The 25,875-nt window shown below is 37.8% G+C and overlaps 1 protein-coding gene and 1 long non-coding RNA gene across 3 annotated transcripts in view; one reads left to right on the top strand and one right to left on the bottom strand.

Moving 5' to 3' along the window:
* LOC309830764 overlaps positions 1 to 25,875 on the top strand; it is a 234,804-nt gene that overhangs the window by 7,687 nt on the left and 201,242 nt on the right. For both annotated transcript variants that reach the window (XR_014297534.1, XR_014297535.1), the window contains exon 2: positions 1,520 to 1,615. This is a non-coding gene — a long non-coding RNA (uncharacterized lncRNA). The remainder of the gene's footprint in view (positions 1 to 1,519; positions 1,616 to 25,875) is intronic.
* DSG3 (desmoglein 3) overlaps positions 10,505 to 25,875 on the bottom strand; it is a gene marked incomplete at both ends in the record, with an annotated part of 28,861 nt that continues 13,490 nt past the window's right edge. The window contains 10 exons of the mRNA XM_082668480.1: positions 10,505 to 10,993; positions 11,911 to 12,158; positions 13,540 to 13,603; positions 13,907 to 14,046; positions 17,636 to 17,887; positions 19,762 to 19,986; positions 21,052 to 21,191; positions 22,372 to 22,643; positions 25,113 to 25,298; positions 25,585 to 25,713. Of these exons, the coding sequence (XP_082524606.1) occupies positions 10,505 to 10,993; positions 11,911 to 12,158; positions 13,540 to 13,603; positions 13,907 to 14,046; positions 17,636 to 17,887; positions 19,762 to 19,986; positions 21,052 to 21,191; positions 22,372 to 22,643; positions 25,113 to 25,298; positions 25,585 to 25,713 (2,145 nt within the window). The remainder of the gene's footprint in view (positions 10,994 to 11,910; positions 12,159 to 13,539; positions 13,604 to 13,906; positions 14,047 to 17,635; positions 17,888 to 19,761; positions 19,987 to 21,051; positions 21,192 to 22,371; positions 22,644 to 25,112; positions 25,299 to 25,584; positions 25,714 to 25,875) is intronic.

Raw genomic sequence — 25,875 nt, 5'->3', positions numbered from 1 at the left:
GTGTTTACCGAGAGTGTCAGACAGAAACCATCATGCTGACCCAAATGTGACTAATGAGCCTAGGGAGATCCACCAAAAAACCCCTCAGAAGACAGAAAAGAATACTGGTTTCTCGGCGGTTACTTCATTCATTTGCACGTAGACAAGTGACATTCTTGCATATCAGGAAAAAGTGAAATAGAAGCGATGCAATGGCTTTGGAGAGCAAAGGTGGAAGTAAAATACTGGCTTTAAAGACCTTTTCAAAATGATCTGACTGATGATTATAAATACTGTAGTAGAGAGAAGCAAAATTTCAAAAATAAATAACAATTTCCATGTTAAAGAAAAAACAAGGATTCAAAGAAATTAACTGATTTTAATTTACTTTCAAAACTAACGTTGTTGGTGGTTTTTAAAAAACTTTTGTGCCATGCAAGTCGATGCAGTAGCTTATTAATTATCAAGTTCTGAAATTTGTGATTGATTTACTTGTTAAAATCATTAGAGCACATTTAAAGTTATTCCTTAATGATGTTACTTACTTGCATTTTTGACATCCCCCTTGGGTGGAGAAAGGGTTGATTCCAGCGGGGGAGGCAAATGGAGCCTGAGGGTGAGCTTGTCCATGGGAGGGTGTGAGCTTGTGAATGTCGTTTGTCACACGTACTACACAGAAGAAATATTGGGAACTACTACCCTGCTGAGCAAAAGTTATGATATTGTTACTCTTGAATCCCAAATTTGACATTACAAATGCAAATTACTTCTATGTAACTTTACTTTTATAGTATAAGCAATTGAAAATCTTTTAATATGATAAATAATAATTTAATTAACTCAGTTACATCTGTACACACCCAGGAAATAGAGTTGAAGCAGTCTTTCAGATATCATAAGAAAGAAAATCAAAATGTTCCTGGTAGGGTTTCCCTGGTGGAGCAGTGGTTGAGAGTCCGCCTGCCGATGCAGGGGACATGGGTTCGTGCCCCGGTCCGGGAGGATCCCACATGCCGCAGAGCGGCTGGGCCCGTGAGCCATGGCCGCTGAGCCTGCGCGTCAGGAGCCTGTGCTCCACAACGGAAGAGGCCACAACAGTGAGAGGCCCGCGTACCGCAAAAAAAAAAAAAAAAAAGTCCCAGGTATGTGAGCATTTCAGGAAAGTGTTCTTAAATCCGTTTTGCTTGAACTGTACTTTGGTTTTTTTTTTTTTTTTTTTTTTTTTTGCGGTAGACCTAGTTTGAGTTTCATCACCTCGTCTAGTTCCCATTTAGAGATTTTATTAGACAGAAATGTGTTCAAACATTATCAAACGAGTTAAGCAAAACTGTGATACAAAAAAGGCAGTGGGAAAAAAATTGCTCCTGATAACTTTAGTTTTAACGATCACAGTAACCCTTACCAGCTGGTCTGAGGACATTTGTGGTTAAAGATTTTTTTAAAATCATAGTGTTTATTATGAACATTACTATATGCCTTGAAAGCAGACCTCTTATTTTACAAGGGAATTGTCTGCTAATTTGCTATAACATTTTTTTAGGTGGACCTCTCTTAACTTCTACTGAAACAATGTCTGAATGATTCATATCTTTGGAGAGAGTCACACCCATTTCACGCAGACTCAGCTACAATAAAGGTAAGTCAGCCAACAAAGACTTCTTGTGACTAACTCTCCTGTGGGTATGAAAGAAGAAGAGAGTGTATCCTTGTACTTCTTCCTTAACTTTAGGATTAGAACATTCATCTGAAGTAATCAGTAAATTTATGCCAACAAGTTAAGCAGAGCAGTATTACAGGGAAAACTTGTTGAACAAAGAAAAATCCATGTGAAGGGTCATATGGAAGAATTGTTTTATGGTTCATAAAAGTGCCATTGTGAGTTTCCATTGTTTGGACCTTGGAATTTTCAATAATAGGAATCTCAAGTCTGTGGAGTATGGTTTATTGTCCTTTATAACTCGGATTTTCACTTTAGAAGTATGAATAAGCCATCTAAAACCAAAAATTTTGTTTAAATCAGAGGACAATTTTTATTCTAGGCTTCAGGAATAAAAAGATGATGGAATTTCTATGGAACATTTTATTTACTTTTATTTCTTAGAGACTAGATGCATTAGGTCAATTGGTCAGAATGTGAAACCTGAATCTCAGGTGTGATCCATGGTCCTATATGGACAGATAGGTGCCACATATGTGATTTGACAGGAAAGTGTCCGTGCACTAAACACTCCACCTCCTGACCTATGACCTAATGATAATGAAATTTCACTTTGTTTTTTGAGTCTGCAGATATTTAAGTATTAAAGGTATATACTCCAAGGAGGAGAATAAGTCATTTTCTGTGATTTATATGAATTAATTTATCAAACAATTAAAAAACTTATCAACTAGTTATGGTCAGATTTTTAAAGGAAGTAGGAAGTAGTGATTATGAAAACATTAAGCATATCCTATTCTAGAAATAAGGTAATAAAATATGCAAAGGTAAAGACAATTTAACTTCCTTCTATTTTATGTTGGGTCAACTAGCTTTTGTAAATAAAACTTCTTTTCACTTGGCACCGTAAATCCTATAGAAACTGGATATGTAAATTGTGGTCATTTTCTTTGTACAGTAATTAATGTTCTACCAGCATTCCCTAACATGCGTATCCTACTGGAGGTTGGGTCAGTAGCATCATTCCTTTCATGCTAATTTGGAAGTAACTATTTTTTTTGCTCAAAGCCACCTAGCTGCCCTATTTTACTTGGTGGAAATGACATAGTTAGAACTCTTAGGGTAAAAAAGCCTCCCATTCTGTCCTTTTCCAAGGGAGCTCAACTGAAATATTGCAGTCACCTGGTCAAATTCTCATTACTTGTTTGGCTACAAGTCACAATTTGATTTGAATGAATTCATCTCTATTTGCTTGTGTATTCAGAGGAATTTCCAGTGCAGAGTAGAGTAGACAGGACAAGTTCTGTGGTTAGGCAAAAGATTAGTGAAAAAGAAATATTACAGTGGCAGTTTGGAATCACAAGAATAGAATTGGCCTAGTTAATTCCTAACTCTACCTTTGATGGACAAGTTACTTTTCTTTTTAAAATTTATTTATTTATTCATTTATTTTTGGCTGCATTGGGTCTTTTTTTTTTTTTTTTTTGCTGTATGCGGGCCTCTCACTGTTGTGGCCTCTCCCGTTGCGGAGCACAGGCTCCAGACACGCAGGCCCAGCTGCTTTGCGGCATGTGGGATCTTCCCGGACCGGGGCACGAACCCATATCCCCTGCATCGGCAGGCAGACTCTCAACCACTGTGCCACCAGGGAAGCCCTGCATTGGGTCTTTGTTGCTGCACGCGGGCTTTCTCTAGTTGCGGCGAGCACAGGCTACTCTTCGTTGCGGTGCACGGAGTTCTCATTGCAGTGGCTTCTCTGTTGCGGAGCACGGGCCCTAGGGCACACAGGCTTCAATAGTTGTGGCTCACAGGCTCTAGAGCACAGGCTCAGTAGTTGTGGCGCACGGGCTTAGTTGCTCCGCGGCATGTGGGATCTTCCCGGACCAGGGCTCAAACCTGTGTCCCCTGCATTGACAGGCGGATTCCTAACCACTGCACCACCAGGGAAGCCCTGGACAAATTACTTTTCAGCCTGTTTGAGCATCTGTAAAACAGGACTTAGGATCGGATAATATAGATGTTTTGAGTTTGTATGGTTTCAGTAGTTTTGTATGTCACCACTCAACTTTTTGAGTTCATTTTAAAGATTGAAAAATAGTAATAATTATTTTTATTTCAAATCTTTATGAGTGCTGTGTCCCAAGTGCATTCTTGTAACTTCTTTACAGAAACCTCATGAGGTAGGGAATGTTATTATCTCTATAACAATAATCCAGAGAGGTGCAAAGAGGTAAGTAACTTGCCAAAGACACACAGCTAGTAAATGGTGAAGCTGGGATTTGAACTCAAGTACTTTGTCTCCAAAGCCTGAACTCTTAACCATTAACTTAAAACACACAGTTGAAAAACAAAACAAAACAAAAATTTCAAGTTTATCTTTTGTTAGTCATTAAAATATAATACACAGTTATTTTTTGTTTTGTTTTTTTGTTTTGTTTTGTTTTTTGTGGTATGCGGGCCTCTCACTGTTGTGGCCTTTCCCGTTGTGGAGCACAGGCTCCGGACGTGCAGGCTCAGCGGCCATGGCTCATGGGCCCAGCTGCTCCGCGGCATGTGGGATCCTCCTGGACCGGGGCACGAACCCGTATCCCCTGCATCGGCAGGCAGACTCTCAATCACTGCGCCACCAGGGAAGCCCAATATACAGTTATTTTTGATTGACTAACAGATGGAATGAAATTTAAAAATTTTCTCTTAGGTCCTCCAGTAGTAAGTTTTCATTTTATGCAAACTAGCAGGTTTTCTTTGCCTGACAGCTCACAGTTTCCTATCAAAATATTCAATAACACCTCCTGATTTGTTCTTTCAGTGGAGACATCCTTCCCTAGCTAGAGTTGGCAAAGGTGGCAACAGCATGCATTGGCTTGTTCTGGAGGCCCTGGGAGAGTATTGCATAGAGAAGGTCTTGGATCATCCTGACAGCATATGCCTTTGTTGTTGGTTTGCAATTCAAAAGAATATTCAAAGACCAGCACAAAGAGGACAGTTCCAGGGTCCAAGAAAATGTGTATAGAAAGAGTGGCTAGTTAGAAAATCAACTTAAATTTCAAACATTAGCAGCCATAAAATATCTTCTGAGGAAGAATCCATAGCAGATTGTAACAGTTGAGAGGAAAAGGGAAGATGAAGAAAAATATTGTCAAAATTTATTAGACTAAGGGTTTACTATACATTAAAATTTTTTTTGACATACAAAAAGTTGTACATAATTAATGTATGCAACTTGCTGAGTTTGGAGATAAGTATAAACCTATGAAACCATTACCACAATCTATACCATAAACCTATTTATCACCTTTAAAAGTTTCCTCCTGCCCTTCTGTTTGTTACTGTTATTTTGTGTGTGACAAGAACACCTGACATAAGACTTACCTCTTAGCAAAATTTTAAGTATACAATACAGTATTTTTAAGTATAGGCTCTATGCTATACATTAGTCTCTAGGACTTATTCATCAGTTACAACCGAAACTTTGTACCTTTGACTAATAGCTCCATTTCTTATTTCACATGTTTTTACTAATCAAAAGTTGTGGGTGTCAGCCCTGGATGAGAATAATTAAAAGTTTGGTCAAGCAAGGCCTCTTCATTGTGTCTTACCTAAAGAAATTTAGGTGGAAAATTTAGGTGATTCTTTTCTTTTTAATCATACATCTAGAGAGTAGACTCCTTGTATTGTGTGTTTATATATATATATATAAACTTTGTTTCTGCAGTACCACTGAGCATTAGTGTCTGGTCCATGGGTTGGATGATGGCAAGATACTGCTTCAGCTATACCAAGCTACATAGTTACTGGAGGCAAATATGTATGCATATGTGTGCATATGTGTGTGTGTGTGTGTGTGTGTGTGTGTGTTTCTCCTCCTAGTTAGGACCATACAACCTTATTATCAATACCAGTCAGTAGGACATGGAAGCCATGACTAAGTTAATCTCACATTTTGTGTTTAAATACTCATTTTTGGCTTAGTAACAATGCCTCCTTGCAGGAGTAGAAACCATACCATTATGTCATTTAAATAAATCCAAGATTACCTGATTCTGTATTGCTTTATAATTAAGAAACTTCTTTGCAATCTTCTCTTGATTATGAAAGAATATAAATACTTTCTCTGCCTTCTAAGGAAATGAGGACGTATTCTTTCAATATCAATGTTTGGCTTTTATCATAATTTGATGTTCTGTTTTCATACAAAATTTACTGTTGCTAATTTAATAAAAATTCAGCTCACAGAAAACATAAGGAACCATTTAAAGTTATTATTTTAAAAAAACAAAACAAAAACCCAGTTCATAGATACAGAGAACAGACTGGTGGTTGCCAGAGGTGAGGGGTTGAGAGATGGGCAAAATGGGTGAAGGGGATCAAAAGGTACAAACTTCCAGCTATAAAATACATAAGTCCTGGGGATGTAATGTACAGCAGGATCACTATAGTTAATAATACTGAACTGCATATTTGAAAGTTGCTAAAATCTTAAAAGTCCTCATCGGAAGAAAAGACATTTTTTTGTAACTATGTGTGGTGACAGATGTTAACTAGACTTATTGTAGTGATCATTTTGCAATATATATAAATATCAAATAAAAATTTTAAATATAAAGTTATTTTTTATATCTAGACACATGTCACATAACCTCTTCTAAATAGTGTGCTGTCAAAGTAAGTCTCAGGAGTTTACCGGAAAAGCGATTCCATGACTTCCAGGTAGCTTGTTTCTGTTATTAAATGTGGAGGAGAACTGCTCACTGTGACCTGAAAAATAAACCCAAATATTTTTCAAAACAGCAACAAATCATGTATTTACATTCTTTCATCTATCTCTACCTTTTTATCTTTCTATCTCTACCTTTCAATTGTATATATGTATACATATATATGCCTACATTGTACTGCTTCTTTAATCTTTAGAATTATATCTAGACTTATAATCTTTATATTGTATAATTTTCATTGTTTTCTTTCCAATTTTTCATGTTCTACTCAAGTCAGAGCTGAAAATAAACAGATTATTCTGAGAGAGTAATAAGTATTATTATTGCTGAATAATATAATTCAGCAATATAATAATATTATTATAATATAATAAATATTATATATTTATTATTATAAATATTTTAGAAGTATATTATAAATAATAACAATTATATATTTATTATAATAAATATATTGAAATATATTATAAATTATAATAATACAATTAGATTTGTGTCACTTGTATGACTTTGAGAAAGTTACTTTGCTTCTCTGGGTCTCTGTTTTTGTGACTGTAATCTCAGGGCTACTGTAAAAAATAAATTAGAATATAACTCTCTTGGCCATCTGGTAGCTCTCACCAATGTCACGCTTCTTCCTGCTCTAGTAACTGCATCCTTTGCACTTTTAGACCATCACTATCTTGAGTTTTAACTACACCTGCATTGTGCTTAGATTTTTTTTTTTTTTTTGCATTTGTAAAAAAAAAAAAAAGTCCATGTATAAAAGAAAAAGAAAGCAAAGACACCAACCTGGAATGGCCTATGTCTTGTCATGGAGGGAATTGTAGTGCACTCTGGATCAGGCAAAGCAGAAGAAAGCTCAGTGTTCTTTGTGGAAAACGTGTTGTTTCTGGCACCTGGAATTTAAATAGTTGTCTTCTTTTCTCATCAGTTATCCCCCTTACATAAAAATGATCTCAGACTGTGCTGTTGAGCAAGTCTTAAATCATGTGATCACGGATTCAGAATTACTCTTTGTAGACTCAGTAAAGGAGTTGAGAAAATACTGGATTGCTAATAACAAGAAGGAAAGATCCGTAATTTTTACTTAATTGCTAGTTGTTTCTTATTTGCTAGTTGCAGTGAAGCTAGTCAGTTGAATGTACTCCTTTACACTCTTACTTGATTTCTGAAAATTAAGATAGGAGAAACTGATCTTGCTCGTTTTATTCGTTCAACTTTCTGTGACGAAGAGGAACTGGTGATTTTTTTGGAATTTACCTGCGTAGCTTTCATTTTCCTGAGATTGATTTGGAAGCCCGAGTTAAGCGATCCACTTTTCTTCACTCAGCATTCACTCTAATCCAGTTTCTGCTCCCCGTACCCCAGGTCCAGGTTGAATTGTCTGCATTTAAGAATGAGGAGGGTCAACCAAAGCAAGATCTGAGTTCTGAAGGGAGTTGTTTTGTGGCATCCCTTTAAAGGAAGACATAAAAATAACAGGCATTTACTGGGAGACAAACTCACCGCAGGGGCTGATGGCTGTCACCAAGGTCATGGTACATTTTTGTCACCATGTTAGGCTGGAAACCTTACTTTCTCTTTACTTCAACTTCTCACTGAGTCTTCATAGAATGTCAATTTTTTTGCCTGAGAGACCATTCCAAATTACCAAACAAATAATAAATGAGTTAAATCATCCAGTTAATAAGTCTGCCCTGACCTCGTCCAGCACCTTATCCAGCACCATTTCTACCCGAAGAAGAGATCCTGAGTCCCCCAGTACTTTCTTCCTGCCTGGGAGGATGCAGAAAAAGTATCAGCTAGAAAAACAATGTAGAATACTGATAAAAATGCATGTGCAATCTCTTTTTTACATCATATTTCTTAACAGTTATTAACTGCAGAGAGTAGTTCAGCTTTTGCTAAATGGTTAAGGAAGTACTCATAAATTCGTTGCAAAACAGTTTTATTATAACAATGTTTGACTGTTAAAGTTTTAGTATATACTGTTTAAAAATTATAATACATTAAGTCAAAAGACAGTTTTTAAAAAGTTTTTCTGTTGAAAACAATTTTTATTTTTAGTGAAAAAATACAGATACATTTTTGCTTTGAATTTCATTTACATGGCAAATCAATTTTAGGTCCTCCTAGACAAGATTGATCTATTTTTATTTTAAAACCCCTTTAATTTCAATTTTTCCCTTATTAGTCTTTACTACTATGTCATAGTTTCCTCTGCAGTTTGACAACGAAGCAAAATTCTCATTTCATAAGTTGGATTTTAAGAGGCAATTTTAAAATACTTTGAGGATCCTGAAAACACATTTGAACTTGGAACAAGGGTTGTTCTGATTATTAATTTAATTCTCATGCATAAACAAGAGTCACAAGTCAACTCTGTGTTCTAGATCTCAGAGCAAGACCCCTCTATTGAGAAGAGGCCCCAGTGGTAACAGCAAGGTGACTTCCTCAGGACCTGGCAGGCTGCTCCAAAGGGTCTAGCTCCCCTCACTTCAAGATGGGCACCCTGCAGGCCTTGTTGCCACAGCCGCCTAGTCTTGGAAGAACAGATTGTCTGTGCTTCTCGGGCTGTCTTAGCACATGCCTTCCTGGTGGTCATGGCACCAGGAAGAGGGAAGAATGCTAGATGTAAGGACGTTTAGGGGGTTTCTTCCCCCCCAGGAACCCTCAGGACTGTACACTTCTGGGTTAAAAAAAAAAAAAAAACACTTTATTACTTTGCATTCCATCTAAAAAACAAATACAGGTTTTGAATATGGCAAAAGCCAGAAAGGATTATTTTATATACAATTAGAGATAATAGAGCATAGAGCCAGACGATGACCTTGTATAGACTTAGTTTAGACAAAAAAGTTGATAAGAGGTAGGGTGCTCTCTATGGGCTAAAGGCTGAAGACCTTGAATGATCAGAAATGATTTGAAGAACTGCGTTGCCATCAGGGTAATGCCCCTGAAATGACATATTTTAAGCCCTCGCTTACCTAACATTGTTACGCTCAAGAATTAAATTGCGGTAGCAGCTTAATTTAAAAGGAGTGAGACTTAATAAAATAGAGTTACTGATAATTCCTTTCTGTATCGCTTTTTGACCAGAAACACTGTGTATAATACACATTCACAAATTTCACTATGTGTTATGCTAGTCAGAGTCCTCTTTTGCTTATGAGAAAAGCCATGTTTTGTGTTCCCATGAAGTCTGTAGACACAGTTAACAAGATAAACATCACTATAAGTGATATGTAAGTTACAGCTACCTACTGACATTTAAAAAATAAAGAGTAATTTTCAAAGACTATTAACACAGGATTACTGTTACTGAGAAGTGTGTAGGGAGGAGCTTAATGTAAAATATTTTCTTTAGGTAGATCCTTTCAAGGTGATTTAATAAAACACAAAATATTTATACCATACTAAACTTTCCTAAGTTTTCTATGATACTTCTATTTCAAAATTGTCTTATTGTGAGAATATAAGGAATATAGATGCAGCGAGTTTAATGCATAAACCAATACCATTAGCTTGAGCAAAAGATGTACACAGGGTCTCCCAGCACCAAGAAGATAGCAAAAGTTCAACTGCAACTACTTCCTTTTTTCCAAGCAGCTCAAAATGCTTTAGCAAAGACCTTATGACCATATCATTATTAATGATATAAGAAAAGGTGAAAGATTCAACAACTGGGGCTCTTGACTCCAAGCACTTAATCCACTAAAACACATGGCATTTGAAGTTTAAAAATTATTAGGAAAATTTCCCACTGAATATGATCTCAAGATTTTTTTTGTAAAACATTAAGATTTACTAGGACTTGAATAGTATTTGAGAAGTAAGAGTGACAACACATCCAGTTTGGGGATATAAACTACACAATTTAGACTGTAATCATGATCAGTTTATAAGAGTAGCAAATAAGTGCCAAATCAGACCAATACTGTGAGATTTGCTATGCTATTTTGAATAATTTGGTTCAAATATCCATATTTGGCCAGTATATAATTCCGGTTCATTCTGGTCACATCAGAAGGGAACAAGGATCTTCTGTACAGATTTTACGACCTGACCCTTGTAGCTCTGCCAGACCATGTAGGTTGCCAGGAACACTGGAAATGGGACAAATCACTCTTTCCGTCACTATTACATTTTATGTGAGAAGTGGATCAAAGACTGCAGTGGAAGGCTGCACGTAGGAACCAGCAGCTGAGCTAGTCTCCATTACCAAATAGCTACCATGCTGCAAAGGGTCAAGGATGGAAATGGCTGGCTGGAGGACAGAGCCAGAAGCAGACACAGCAGACGCTCCCTGGCTGCCTGGCAAAATCTGGTACCTAACAGATTCTGACTGCTGGACTTGTACGGATTGGCCACGGGATTCAATCCCAGAACCACTCTCTTTGGTGGGTGGCTGAGAGTTTTTGGCTTCATCATCCATCCCAAGGCTTATCTCTGCAAGTTTTTTAAATTTGGAACTGAGTGAGTCCAAGCAGCTGTCATCAAACTCATCAGCAATAAAACTGCAACAACCCAGGGAGCCGACGGGAGAACCAGGGGCACCTTTTCCTTCGTTATCATAGATCAGCAAGCAATCGTTTGCTTCCTGGCCATCGTCTTCCTCGGCACAGGCAAATGCTTTCTAAAGGTGGAGAAAAGTGGGAAAAAATGAATCGTAAGAGACACTCAGTGGAAGAATGTAATATTATACCATTCTTAGAACTCAAGGTTTGATCAAGAATGCGTGATTTAGGTAATCCATAGAAGGGCATCCTCTGTATCAGCAGTCTTGTGAGAGCCCGACCCGTAAATAGGGCCTATGCCACACCTCGGAATATTCCAAGAATCCTCATCCTAAACAAACCCTTCCTGCCAGTCTCTCCTCACACACAGTGTCAGCCTTCATCTGCTCTACCAGGCTAGATGCCAGCACTTGCCATTTCTGATACCAAAACTGTAGGTGAGATCCGTTCTAAAGATGCACCAACCAAGAGGCAAGCAACCTGCCTCCCAAAGTCCTCTCTGTTCTTGCACCCTTGTCCCATTTTGATTCTGTGCTTCCCGACACTTCACCTAATCTTGGACCACAGCCCTCGTTCCCCCTTTTATGTTTGGGTCATTAATTCAATGGTTTGTCAACATTTTTGGACATGGACTCCTTGACAATGTGAAGAATACTCCAACCCTCTCAGAAAAATGTTCGCAGATGTATTCTGACATACTTCATGGTATTGGAAATAGAAAATAAGCTGCTTTGTATTCCTAAAGAGGATGCTGCTGATCTGAAATGCAAAAGCTTTCTGTTGTTATTCCAGTTGCAGGAATGAGGAGCCATATTCTCTCATCTTATGTCTACCGGCCCCTCCTCCCTTTTGACCAGTAGCCGGATTTTGGCAGCCATCTTAGGTTATCTGTATTATTTTACAAGGAGCCTCTACTTTTTTTGCTTGTATTTCACCAAGCTGCAAACAAACGAACTGTAAAACTGAAGTAGAGTCAAGTAGAAAGATCTCTAATGTAAACAAGATAACAAAGCCACAAAGTTTTCCACCAAATTACCTGAGAAAAGTAGGAGTCTAGGAAGTTCATGTTTATTGCCCCTTCACCATAGTCCATGTTGGTTCCTTCCATGGAATGCCTTGTTCTCATCGTTCCGGACCGTCCTGCGGAACAGTTGCTAAGTCCAGCGGCTGCTCCGAATGCTGCAGCGGCTCCAGATCCTGCAGCTGCTCCAAGGCTGGTGGTCACTTCCATTCCCGAAGCTCCTTCCATCACCATCCCTCCAGTGCATGTATTTGTAAAAACTTCTAAAAACAGGAGAAAATTCGATAACATCTCATGCTGTGATTTGTTTTGTTTTGTTGTGTTTTCCTGGTCTTTGATATCCGTGAGCAGTTGCCAAGTAAAGCAAGTATGTGGGAGAAAATACAATTTTATGACTCGAGGTGATAAGAACATCCCGCAGTCTGTTATGTGAGAGTAACAGAGGAGGTGAGGACGTAACAGAGGATATTAGCAGATGAAATAGCTCTGAAAACATGCTAACTGAAAAAATATACAAAGGAAATAGATTTTCAGTGACAACGGCCAGAAATGAAAAAGTAAAAACAGAATATTCAGCACACAGCAATGGAAAGCTTCTAATGTAATGCTTGTTTGTTTTCAGGAAAAAAAGAAATTATAATTAAGCTGTCATATTGGCTCAATATGGAAACCAAAGAGGAAACATACATAATGTAATCATGCAAATTAGCAGATGCTAATTTGGTGTCTTGGTGCTTAATGAAAATTTAATAAGCTGTGACTATTTTGCCTGTTACTTTTACATTGCATTTTCATGGAAAGCTATTTTTTCTAGAGAATTCTGAATATAGTTTTTGCTATGTAATTATAATGGGAGAAGCAGGTAAGGATTAAGGTAGCTGATAAAGACAGTTACCTTTTTGGGGGAGATCTTATGCGGACTTTTCAGGCTGGACATTTAAAAACAATCTATTGCTAAGCATGGAATTAAGAAAAAATTGAATATTAGGCATTAGGTCTTATGGTTCTAGTTTACACCTTAGTTGTAGCGTTGAGATAAGATGAATAAAATAGTCATTTGGTAAACCAAAGAAATAAATAATTTCACCTATATGACAAATAAGCGATCCTTGTCCCATTATGATTAAATATAAGAATTGGTAATTGAACTCAAATCAGGATCCTGTTAGCTCTGGGGAAGGAATAAGGGCAACAAGACCTAGGATGTGCACACATGAGGCTTTAACTGCAAATATTACTATTGTTGATAGGCAAAGTTGGGTGGTGAGTGCATAGTGTTTGTTATATTTTCCTTTACATTTTTCTATATGTGTGAAATCTTTGCTAATTAAAAAATTAATAATTGACTCCCTGAGAGTTCTACTTCAGTTTATTAAAGTTTGGAAAAGTATAACAAATCTTCAGCTAGTAAAAAATGGTGACATCAGTGGACAATTAACTTATTGAAGCCAGAGCTAGGTCACAGAATTGACTGATATACTAACAGTAAACCATTTCATTGAAACCCTATTTCAGGGGTAACATCTCTCAGTATGTGCACAAATATGCAAATTATTAAGAAAAGAATTTAGAACATTTCTTATCTTCCAATATTTCTTATTTAACCCATTATTGCTTTCAAAAATAAATTTTATGTTCACTTACCAGAATTTTCCATGTAATCAACTCCACTGGCAGTTATAGGTGGCACATAGATATTTGCGATTTCCTACAAACCACATGCAAAAAATAAATACATTTAAAAATTACCCAGATTTCACCAATATAAGTAAGATATGCAAATGGAGACATTACAAGAATTCCAAATTCTTCCAGGAGTAACCATTTTTATTATTTGACATCTGAAGAGCTAAGATCCTAAAAGGCTCCATTCATTTTGGTACTGACTCTCATGGGTCCTTGAGGGTCAGGAGTATCATTTTTATACCCCATTACCTCTTTATCTATATGAATATAAATCGAATTTTGTTCTGTATGATTGAAATAAATGTTTTACAAAGTGTATCCTCACCTTGTCTTCAGGTTGGGCTCCTTCGACTCCCCACGGACGAATTGCTCCTTCTGAACCATCAGGCACTGGCATGAATCCACCCGACACTCCCCCGATAGGACCGGTCCCAAAGTAACAGGTCAACAGCAGAAGGGGGGCCACTAGTATATAGGAAAACAAAATATCAGAACATTTGAATCACTTGGAAACAATTTGACATGGCAATTGCCAGAAACATTACAAAGAAAATACAATATTTTGTAACGCTTATGGATAATCTAATAGAAAGCAAAATTCGTTTCTACAAAATAAAATTTAGTAAATTAAGCATACTAAAATTTCACATGATTATGAAACTGAAGGAGACAGATCAGATTATTCTTGAGACACGTATATTGTTTTCTTAAAATAGGCACTGTTCAATGAATGATAAAGGTGGCCATTCAGTTCCTCAGTCATTTTCCGTAATATATATTTTTTTATTATTGCATTTATTTGTACATGTTGAGGCTATGTATATGGTGTCAAGGGAATACACACCTGAAGAGTCAAGATTTTAGGTGGGCATTATAGTGATTTGGTAATCTGGTCTCCAATGATCTCTTAGAGAATAGCCATTAACTTGCAAACTCCCTCAGCAACTAGAGTGATGATCTAATATCATTGCACTTTTAATTGTGACTTAGGAATTCGTAGCTTGGAGGGGCCTTCCTGCCTGGGTAATTACCATTCTTTCTGTGTGTATCAGTCACATCTTAGCAATAAAGATTAACATCATTCTCAGGCTAATGGACCAAGAGAGAAAGGAGGCACTTCTCAGTCTAGGTAGTCAGTGACCCTACCTCCACCTTTGGCCTGCTGAGGCCACCTGAATCCTAATGTTTGAATTCTGTTCACTTACTGGCAGCTTAGTGAGAGATTTAAGAGTATATAGCCTCTGGAGTCAGACTTCTAGGGTTTGAGTTTTGGTTCCACCATTCACCAGCTGGACAAATTATGTCTTTTCTTGCCTCCATTAACTGATCCAAAGAATGGGAGAATATATAGTATCTACCTCATAGATTGTTGTGAGGATTAAATGAGTTAATATAGATAAAGGATGGTACTGAGTGCCATGAGGACTTGCCAGTATTGTTTGGATGGGCTACATCAGTTGTACAAATTAGGTCAGTTTTATATATTTTATATACACATAAATGAAAAAAATTAGGCCAAGTATATAAAATAAAATAAGTTGGACATAATACATTTTCTCAAAATTTAATATAATGTTCATATAAGTGATACTTCTAAAGGTTTTCTTTGCTTATTGCCATTCTTAATTCTATGACTTTGTTAAATGTGTGGGAAGGGTCAAATATTATAAATGGACAAATTAGTTTTGAAAAGTAATGAATATATATCTGTATGGTCAGTATTTTTAGGTGGCCATAGTAGTCTTTTAGAAATCTTGTTTATCATGTGTGTGCAATATGTATTAGGTTTTTACATATGCATCCAGAGAAAGTTCTGTCCTGCACAAAATTCAAGATACGACATTTTGCAAATGGTGATATTTCACATGAAGCAAATGTGATTGTGGGAATAACGGAGTATATGTCCTCTGACTGTCCTGAGCCACAATCCCAAATGTACAGTAGCCTAGAGGATATATGCACACCTCAAAATTCAACATTTCAAAATCAGGCTTATCATTGCCACCCTACTTATCTGTGCTTCCTCTGATATTTTCAATTTCAGTTAATGATTTCAGTAGCAGCCAAATTCAGTGGTGCCTATGGACTTTTGTTCCACTCTTCCTATCTATTTGTCTCCAGATCCTCTCCATGTACCCGCATCGTGCCTTGCACATCAATCCTTTCCTTTCCAGTCTTATGCCATGGCTCAAAACCTGGCCTCCATCATCCCTTGTGAACTATTACAATAACCTCCTAACTGTTCTTTCCTTTTTACTTTACAGTACACACTGTGCCAATGTTATCTTTCTAAAATACAAATATGATCGTGTTAGTCTTTTATTCAAATGCTCTCAACAACCTTCCTTTCCATGTGTGTGTAAGCTCTTTCAAACTAGTCCCAAAGCGTTCTCCAGTTTCATCTCCTTCACTCTCCACAATTTCCCCTTGCTTTAACCTCCCAAGGCTGTGTGCTTCCTAAAACCTGCCAAGCATTTTCTGGCTTTGGCTCACGCTGTTACCCTTTGGAAACACCTTTCCCTCTTTTTGTACTTGCTATAGCCTACTCATTTTCCAAGGCTCAAATGGATGATTCCCCTGAGTCTGTGAAACCTCTGCAATATTCCTTAGTGTTCACTTTTATTTTATATTATATTATTATATATGTTACAGCTTTATCATGGTATATGTTTTCCATAGAGTTAGAGATGAATAAATCTACTACTACATGAAAACCAGAATCAAGTTCCCTTTCTTGGGAACTTGATTGATCTTGATTGAACTTGGTTGATTGAACTTGATTGATCTATATAAAGACTCATATATAGGTACTTGAAAAATTTTTGGTTTTGAAATTGACTAATCATGACATTGGAAAACTGAAACTCTGAGTGTCAGTTTCAGCTATTAAATGAAATGATGCATGATAACTTTAGAATAGTAAACACTTAAGGGGAAAGAGGAAGGAGAATATATGGCATGTGTAGGAGGCCACGAAATGTATGGATAGCAATTTATTTCTTTTTTTTTTTAAAGAGATCTGAATAAATATGGCAAATATTAATGTCTGTTAAGTCTGAGTGATGGTTATATGTTATGTGATTATATGTGTGCAAATATTAATATCTGTTAAGTCTGAGTTGTGGTTATATTTGTGCTTGTCATGGCAATTTTCTGTTCTTCTTTGTGGTTTAAAAATATCTCATAAATTAAAAAAAATTAAATTAAGAGGTTGAATAATCATTTTAACTCTAAATGTCTATGATTCTGTAATAAATTAGGGAAGTGACTGTGAATTTATCAAGGATTTCTTTTATTTACACTATAAGAATTTGCCATGAAGTTCTTTTAAATAGAGACTTGTTACATTCAAAATACTAATTGAGTCACACGATTTTAAGTGTAACTTTTTGAAACCTACCTATTAAAAAAATAAATTTTAGTTTTATTGAAAAATAATACATGTATGTAATTTCCCTCAATGTGTTCAATAAACTTAATATATTAAGTATGAGAGCCTTACAGGAGTATATTTTCAGGTAGAAAGCTATTCTGAGGAAATTCTAGATTAAGCAATAACTTCTCAGGTCTGTGATATATTTATGTGCATCGTAAAGCTCAAGGCTTATGATATCTTATATATTTTCCCTAAATTTATTTGGTCAGGGTTCTATTTTATTTTAGAATTTCATGAGCTTTGTATACAAAAAAGACATTTTAGAAAGTGCCACACTCATGGATAAAGTCATTATTTTGACCATGAACATCATGGCCAGTGTGTAGACTATTCATGCTTCAATTTTTTCCTTCTTGAGTCTCTCGTGTCGTTTTCTATATGTCTAACATATACGACTTGCTTCTCTGTATTATAAATACAGATTGTTGGCAGGTGACGTGTTAGCTTTAAACATTTCTGATTTTTCCTGAAAATGCCATTTCCGATACTTCCTGAAAATACCATTTCCCCCCAGCTTTGCCTCTAAAACAACTGCGGAGATGCATTGTCCATGCAGCGGGAAGGCCTCTGCATGTGCTGACACCCAGTGCAAGCAGGATGATGCTGCGGCATACTCACACAGCAGCAGCAAAAGACCGAGGAACAGTAGGCCGATGGCGGCAGGCCCCAGCCTCCCAGGCTTCTTAACGGGCTCAGGGGTTGTGGTCGGGGGCGAAGTTTTACAGATGTTATTGTTGTCACACAGACAGACTTCCAGAGTCAAGTCCTCCGGGATCTTACACCATGTGCCCTTGTCGTCCGTGACGACCAGGGAGATTCTGTACACACCGGGATATACCGGCTGCAGAGTTCTTAGGGTTGCAGAGGTGTCTGAAGGGAAACAACCAAACAAATCAGCAGTAGAACAAAGCGTATCTTGCTCCTTGTTCTGAAAACTATGTTTTGTTTTTTTTTTCTTTTTGGTGAACAGAACCAGAGTTGCCATAGACATCACTGTCACAAATAGTAGGGTGAGGCTTGAGCAGATACGAGGGCTTTCGGAGATCAGTGGGTGTATGGGGCTGTACTTCCTCCTGTCCTCCTGTCTGCCCCAGATGGGCCCATTATTCTCCCCCGTGAAAACTCAGTCCTATATTTTTCCTGCGGTATGCGGGCCTCTCACTGTTGTGGCCTCTCCCATTGCGGAGCACAGGCTCCGGACGCGCAGGCTCAGCGGCCATGGCTCACGGGCCCAGCCGCTCCACAGCATGTGGGATCCTCCCGGACCAGGGCACGAACCCGCGTCCCCTGCATTGGCAGGTGGACTCTCAAACACTGCGCCACCAGGGAAGCCCCTCAGTCCTATCTTGATTTTCCCCCCAAAGAGGAGGGGAGATGGGCATCATTTAAATCCCAGACCTCCTTCTTCTGGGACTTAACCACTCTTCTGTACGTCTGCACCAACCCCTGGACCCCTGGTGTAGACATCTGAATGTAGCCCTTCCGCCTCACTCCATGCTTTGGTGCCTGACTTATCAAGACTGAGTTTCTGCTTTGGCTGCTGCTACTTCAGCTGCTCCTGTCAGTACTTGTCCCATGAGCCTAATGCCAGTTGTATGGGATTCCCTGCGGTGAAGGCCTGTTGCTTCTCTGACTCATGAGCAATGATCATTCTCCATTCTTCATTGCTATGCTATCCCTTCCTAAGTGGGCTCCAGCAGCAGCTCTCATAAGCTGTAGGGTTGCATCCCTTGAATCATTCTTGACCCCATCATGCCCCTTGACATTGTGCCCGATCCACCTAGTCCAACCACTGCTACCTTGCCTACCCTCACCCACACAGGTGTGTCTAGTGCCAGGTCCTGTCTCTCTATGATGTTCCTTTTGTAGCCTTTTCACTGGACATGTGTCTGGTAAACCCATTCGGCTACATGCACAGTTTGGAGCTAGATCCCTACACCAGGATCAGCAAGACCCCAGGAAAGAAGGCCACGGAGGACAAGATGCCTTTGGTGACTCTAGCCATGGCAGATCCCTATGACTAGGGTACCACAGAGTAAGCACATTCATGAACGGAAGCAAGATTAGTTCAGAAAAGAGCTAGAGATAAGTGAGTTCATTTACAGAGGATTTGAAGTGGCCTGCTGGTCATTATAAAATCCTAAAAGGGAGAAGATTCTTATTGTCTAATGGCTTTTTCTGTGAGACTCCTGGAAAACAGAGGAAATGTGAAATTAGCATGATAAAGGTTAAGAGAAAAGAAAGGATGGATTAGCTCTTGCCCATTGGCTAATAGGGTTTACAAATTTCAGTCCACCATGCTCTCAAGATTCCTGACTAGTGACCCACTAGTGACAACCTTGAGCAGGCTGACCCCTCCAGCGCTTCATGTCTGTTGACAGCCTGCAGACATGAAGGCTGTATTTAGAAGCCTAAACAGCTCTGCAGTAAAATAGGTGCCTGACGCTAATCTTTTTATTTTTTTGGGGTGCCGTGGAGGTACAGATAAAAATATAAAGATATCCAAAAATTGGAGTCCACATGAAAAGCAGAAAATATTAAATAGTGCTAATATTATATCATCCCTTTTCTTTCCTGAAGAGAGAAGAAATTCATGAGGCTAGGACCTCATCTTCATTACAAAGAATTTTAAAAACTACTCTTGGAAAGGAACTGCTCCCAAATGAACTCTCTCTTAACCTTCTGGAAATATAAAGAAGCAGCAACTTTCATTTGTGGAAGCAGCTTTACAAGTAAATACTCACCATCAAGTTTTGTGATCGTCCACACTGGCACGTTTATAATTTGATTGTCCTGTGAAAATGTGTAGGAGCCAGTATAGTCATGGTTGTCCCGTGATTTAGCTGTGACAACCACGGAGGGTGATGAACTACAGGTTGTTTTCTTTTTCAGGACAATTGTTGGACACTTGTCATTAAAATCAGGTAGTCGGACAAATATGGTGCCTGTAGCAGTTTCACCTGTTTTTTCTATAAGAGTGACATTTTAGAGTTAGAGAAATGTACACAAGTTGTACAAAAAATAACTAAACCTTTAAAATTTCTCTCACATGCAGCCAGATTAGTGTATCTATTCATGAGAAATTGTATTCGTTACTCCCACAGGTAAAAGGATGTCACCCAATTTCCACACCTTGTTGAGAGCAAATTTAAATTTATCAACTTGGCAGATGTCTTGATTAGAAGCATGGCTATTAATTTAATATGCTTGGAACCAAGACCTATAAGGTGATAAATTAACTGATTACAAATGAAATCAACATAAAAATAATAGTTTTCTTAAATGTATCCTACTGCACGAGCCCAGACTGTGTGAAAGATTTTTGCTTCTAAAGCTTGAACCAAAGTATTTGGAATAAACTATGATTTATTTTTATTACCCAAAATATAAAGTTTATTGAAGAAAAATTTTTTAATGTTGATAATCAAAAACCATAAAATAAAAATCTCTCAGTGGTGGCATTATGAATTATTTCTGTTGTTTCCCTTAGTGCTTTTTTCTCTTTTCCCAGATAACATGATTTTGGGTGTTTATTCTTTTGTTTTATTTTTATGTTTGCTGATCGCCTTGAGCATAAATTAATTTTACACTTAGGGAAACACACATAGTCAGTAAATATTATTTTAAAAACATTTCAAAAGATTTTTATTGTTCAGTGATATAAGTGCTTGAGGTCTCTATAAGTAACTCACTCTGTGTGTAAGTAACTCACAAAGGCACCTCACATTGGAGCTGAGCTTCCCTGATAAGCTTTCTGTCTCAATCTTTATCCACCTTCTCAAACCCAGAAATTCCTGCCCCAACAGCCAACAATAGGACCAACAAAGAATTCACTGGTCCAACAAACTCCAGTGAGAAGCTGGGATGCTCAGTCTTCTCCTGGATTTACCCACCTCAGACTTGAGACCCAGGGCCCCTAAGATAATTAACTTCATCTAATGATAAAGGTAATGTGTTAATAATCACAATCATCTATTCATCAAGAAATGCCAGTTGGAGTAACATTTCTCTAAAAATGAAATATTTTTTCTTACCATCTGTGGCCAGAACCTCAGCTGTGATTGTCTTGTTAACTATGACAGCAACATCCCGAACAATATTTTTGACAAATTTGATTTCAGCAGTGTTTGAATCAATAGTTAGCAAACCACCGTCATTACGTCTCAAGGTGTATCTGTTTTGTAATAGAAAACAACAATAGGTTTTTTTTCCAAACATGGAATGTTACCTATTTAATGAAAATGACTCATTAATATTTATTTATACTTAGTATAAGACTATGAAATATACTTTTATAAAAGCAGCAGAAGCTTAACATATTAGCACAGACAAGCAGTATTTCATAATCCTTAAGTATATGTTAGCCTGGTTTTTCAATTTTCTGCTCTGCTCAGTAAAATAACTGTGTCCTTGTTCTTTTTTTTAATGAAGATTATTATTATTGTTTTATTTTAAAATTTCTTTTTGGCTGCATTGTGTCTTTGTTGCTGCATGGGCTTTCTCTAGTTGGGGCGAGCGGGGGCTACTCTTTGTTGCGGTGCGCGGGCTTCTCATTGCGGTGGCTTCTCTTGTGGAGCACAGGCTCTAGGTGCGTGGGCTTCAGTAGTTGCAGCACGTGGGCTCAGTAATTGTGGCACATGGGCCCTAGGGCATGCAGAATACAGTAGTTGTGGCACATGGGCTTTGTTGCTCCGTGGCATGTGGGATCTTCCCGGACCAGGGATCGAACCCATGTCCCCTGCATTGGCAGGTGGATTCTTAACCACTGCACCACCACGGAAGTCCCTGTATCCTTGTTCTTTATACTGCAGCAGCTACTTTGCATGGTGCTCTACTATTTTAGGCATATGTGTCTTGTATGTGCTGTTCTATCTGACTGCATCACGGTCTTCTGGTGAAATTCAACTCTTTTTTAAGGCTCAACTGAAAGTCTCCATGAAACTTTTTCCTGATCTCTCTAGACAGGCTAAATCATTCTTTTCTTAGTTTCCACTTTAACTTGTGCTTATGCTACCTTTGCTCATAGCACGCCTCTTCTTGAGTTACATGGTTCCTTGAGTTGGCTGCTTTGTATCCCTTTGTATCCTTGGCACAGAATAGTTTAGTTGTTATATTGTAATAGTTTATAAATTAAAACTAGTCAAGGTAAACAACAAGGTCCTACTGTATAGCACAGGGAATTTGTTCAATATCCTGTGATAAACCATAATGGAAAAGAACATGAAGAAAATTATATATGTATAACTGAGTTGCTTTGCTGTACAGCAGAAATTAACACAACATTGTAAATCAACTAAACTTCAATAAAATAAAAAAAATTCAAGGAATACTAAAATATTAAAATAAAATCTCACTTGACAAATAAGGCAGCTTTGCCAGTGTCTTCATCAATGGCTTGATATGATCCCACGATATAACTGATCAGGTTTTTACCGCTTATGCCTTTTTGGACAGTAAATGTCTTGGAAGCAGGACGGAATACAATTCCTTCCCTCATATTTATTACTTTGATTATGAGTGAGGTTGACTGGACTGTGTATCGAGAGATAATTGATTTGTGAAATTCAGCTTTGTTTTTGACGGCGATACCAAGTTGCAAAGTTTGTAGTTCTTCATAATCTAGAGACTAGAGTAAAAATAAAATTAAAAGGAAAGAGGCGTTACAAAAATATGATCTGGAAAGAGGACAAGAGAGTTCTATGTTACGTGCTATGAATGAATCCTTTATTTCTATACAGCAAAACGGTTTCACAGATCTTCACAATGCTGTGATGAGACTCCTTTAGAATTTGTAACTCATGAAACCTCAGTTTGGTAATGGATACTTACAAAGCAGAGTACTTCTTTTTAGACTAACAAAACATCTTTATAGTTTCTTCAGGCTGTGTGGTACAGTGGAAAGAATCACAAATCTTCTATGGGAACATGGTTTGAACCCTGCTTCTGCTACTTAATAGCTATGTGACTCAGGGCACAATTTTTACTATCTCTGATCCTCAACTTTTTGCTTCTGGTAAAAAACCCTTACCTCATCAGATTGTTGTAAGGACTGAACTAATTAAGGCCCATAATACGTTCCTGTAAATGGCAGCTACGTCCATTCACAGAATAGTTATTGGATTCCTGTGCAATAATATCCTTTCTGGCTTTAAAAATTCCCTGTTGGCAAAGATAAAGTATGCTAATAATCTTGGTTGGCAAACAGTCCTCTGCAAAACGATGAGTGGGTGGCCCACCGACTCTTCATAGAACCATTTTCAGATAGTCCTGTGTGTTACCTATTTGTTTGACTCTGTTATTGAGTGGCCCAAATCAAGGCCTGAGGTATCCCAGGATAGCTTTTTCCATTCACTAGTAAATTTTTTAAGGGTGATGGGACAAGGAAATGTTCATTTCGGTTACATTTGTGTATAACTGAAAATAATTATGGTATGAGAACCAGATTTGAGTTTTAACTTTGCAATGACTGGTTTTGTGGGCTCAAGTGTTTCCTAGTGGAGAAGAAGAGAACGATGCTTAAATAGGTAATTATAATATAAGGGGTAATTGACAAAAGAGATTACAGAGTCTATGTGTGAAAGCGAGTGAAGACTTGTACTTGAGAAAGTCAGGAAAGGCTTCCGAGAGGTTTTCACGTGAGCAGAGTGATACAGGTTGAAGAGGAGTTATTCAGGCAGAGTGAAAGCACTTGCAAATACCAGTTACAGAAGGTGATAGGGAGATGACTGCTGAGAGGCCTTGGATGCAATTCTGAGGGGGCTGAAGGTCATCTCAAAGGCCAGCAGGAGGTCATCACCCTGGCTGCATATTAAGAGTCCCCTGAGGAGCCTTTAAGAACCGCTTGCTGCCTGGCCTTCCGTGCAGACCAACTGAACCAGTAGTTCCTAACTTGCCGCAGGCTGGGAGAAGCTGCAGGTCATTCACATGGACAATCTTGATTGAGGGCCATTTTCACAGCCAATGGAGAACAAGTAAAGTTTTTAAAGAGGAGAGGAGCTGGTCCAAATTGGCTTTAAGAAAAATGTGGTCGAAGGAGAATGAAGGGAAGTATACACTGGAGGTAGGTACGTCAATCAGGAACGGAGGGGGCAAGGCTGAGAAGAACACAGGCTGTGAGAAGGAAGACCAGGGCTAGACTTTAAGGGCGGTTTCTAGGGCAGAATTTGATGTCTGGCTCTAGGTGGTGAGAAAATGCCACGACTGAAGGACAAGGCCCAGGTTTCTAGTTTGGGAGACTGGATGACACCAACACAGAAGACTGGGAATATCTCATTCCTAGGCATTGTTGGGAGTTTATAACAAAACCCTTGCAACTGAGGATGGCTGTAACCCACTCTGAAAAGCAGAGTAATAGCAACCACTTATGTGGCTTCCAACAATCTAGAATTCCAGGGATCTCCCTGTTAAGGCATATTATGGATCTGTCATTCTACTGGAGTCACAGAATTAAAGAGAGAAGCTCCCATATAGTCCAATGTTCTATGGCAAGGAATGTCCTGAAATAGTGGTAATATTTTTCTAGTCTATACAATATCCAGGCATAAATAGCCTTATGTTATTTCAGATGAAGGGTCTATTGTAGCCAAGCCTGTTAAATGGAAGTGTTACTCAATTATTTATTTTTTATTTTTCAGATTTAGTTTTTTACATTTCCATTTTCTAGAAAAAGTCACATTGTTTTTCCCTCTGAGGACCGTAGCTAATCCATTTAAAGTAAGTTGACAAATTCACAAGCAGCTATTCCATGTATTCTTGTCTGTTCCCGAGTTTAAGTCAGGAAGTGTGTTTTACTTTCTTGCGCATAAAACAGGCACACCGATAAATATATGTATATTAGTGTGTTTGTGTTTCTATAGAAAGTGTGATAGCTTGGAAGGAAACAAATCAACATGTTAAGAGAATTTCCTTAGGTAATGGGGCTATGTGTGTCTTCAAAATTCTATCTACTTTTATGTGTTTTTTATGTTTTCTATAAAGAAGTGGTATTATTATTCATAAGTGAATAAAGTTTATTTATGACAGTTTTGGTTAAAATATAGTAATAGTTTTGGTTAATACAGAACATTTTTCCCACTGGAGGGAAATCAGACCTTACCTTAACAACCTTCAAGATGCCTTCATTAGTTGTGAGATCAGTTTGTATTTCAAACCAGTTCCCATCATTTCCAGAGGTAAAGAAATACTCTGCAAGCCAATTATCTGTGAATTCTTCATCCAAATCTATTACTTGAAATCGAAGCAAGTCAGAACTTAAAGTGTTTTCCTTGATACTTGCTGAATACTAAAAAAATAAAAAAAAATTTTTTAAAAAAGCAAAATTTAAGACTCACTGGCAGGTTTTATCTAAATGAATTATATTCATTCTGAATGGCATTAGTCATTAATTCTCTAATTATGTATTGCCTCCTTGCTGGTTACTGAATTCTCATATTTTACAATAGCTTATTTTAAAAGAAAAGTGCAGAGAGCTTAAATAAAAGCCAGCAAGCAGGCAAATCCTGGATTAGGATGGCAAGGTATAACATAAAAAAAATATATAATTATTTTTCAAGGAATGAAAGGCACACCTGCAATTCTGTGAAGCTTGGGATATTATCGTTGACATCTTTCACTTTAATGCTACATTCACATTGTGCCGCAAGTCCTTCTCCATCTTTGTCTGTACCACTCACAACCAGATGATACTCGCTAACTTGCTAAATTTGGAGGAAAAATAAAGAAAAATGATTAATCTCTAGTGCCAGAGATACGAATGACAACTACTTGCTTCCCATGGGAAGGAGGTGAAAATATTCAAGTTCGTGGTTCATTCTCTAGAAGGACCACACGCACTTCATTGCCCATCATAGAGGAGGTAT

This window comes from Grampus griseus, assembly GCF_964374135.1.
Source record: "Grampus griseus genome assembly, chromosome: 12".
NCBI classification, from domain to species: domain Eukaryota; kingdom Metazoa; phylum Chordata; class Mammalia; order Artiodactyla; family Delphinidae; genus Grampus; species Grampus griseus.
This window is presented reverse-complemented; position numbering and strand designations above follow the sequence as displayed.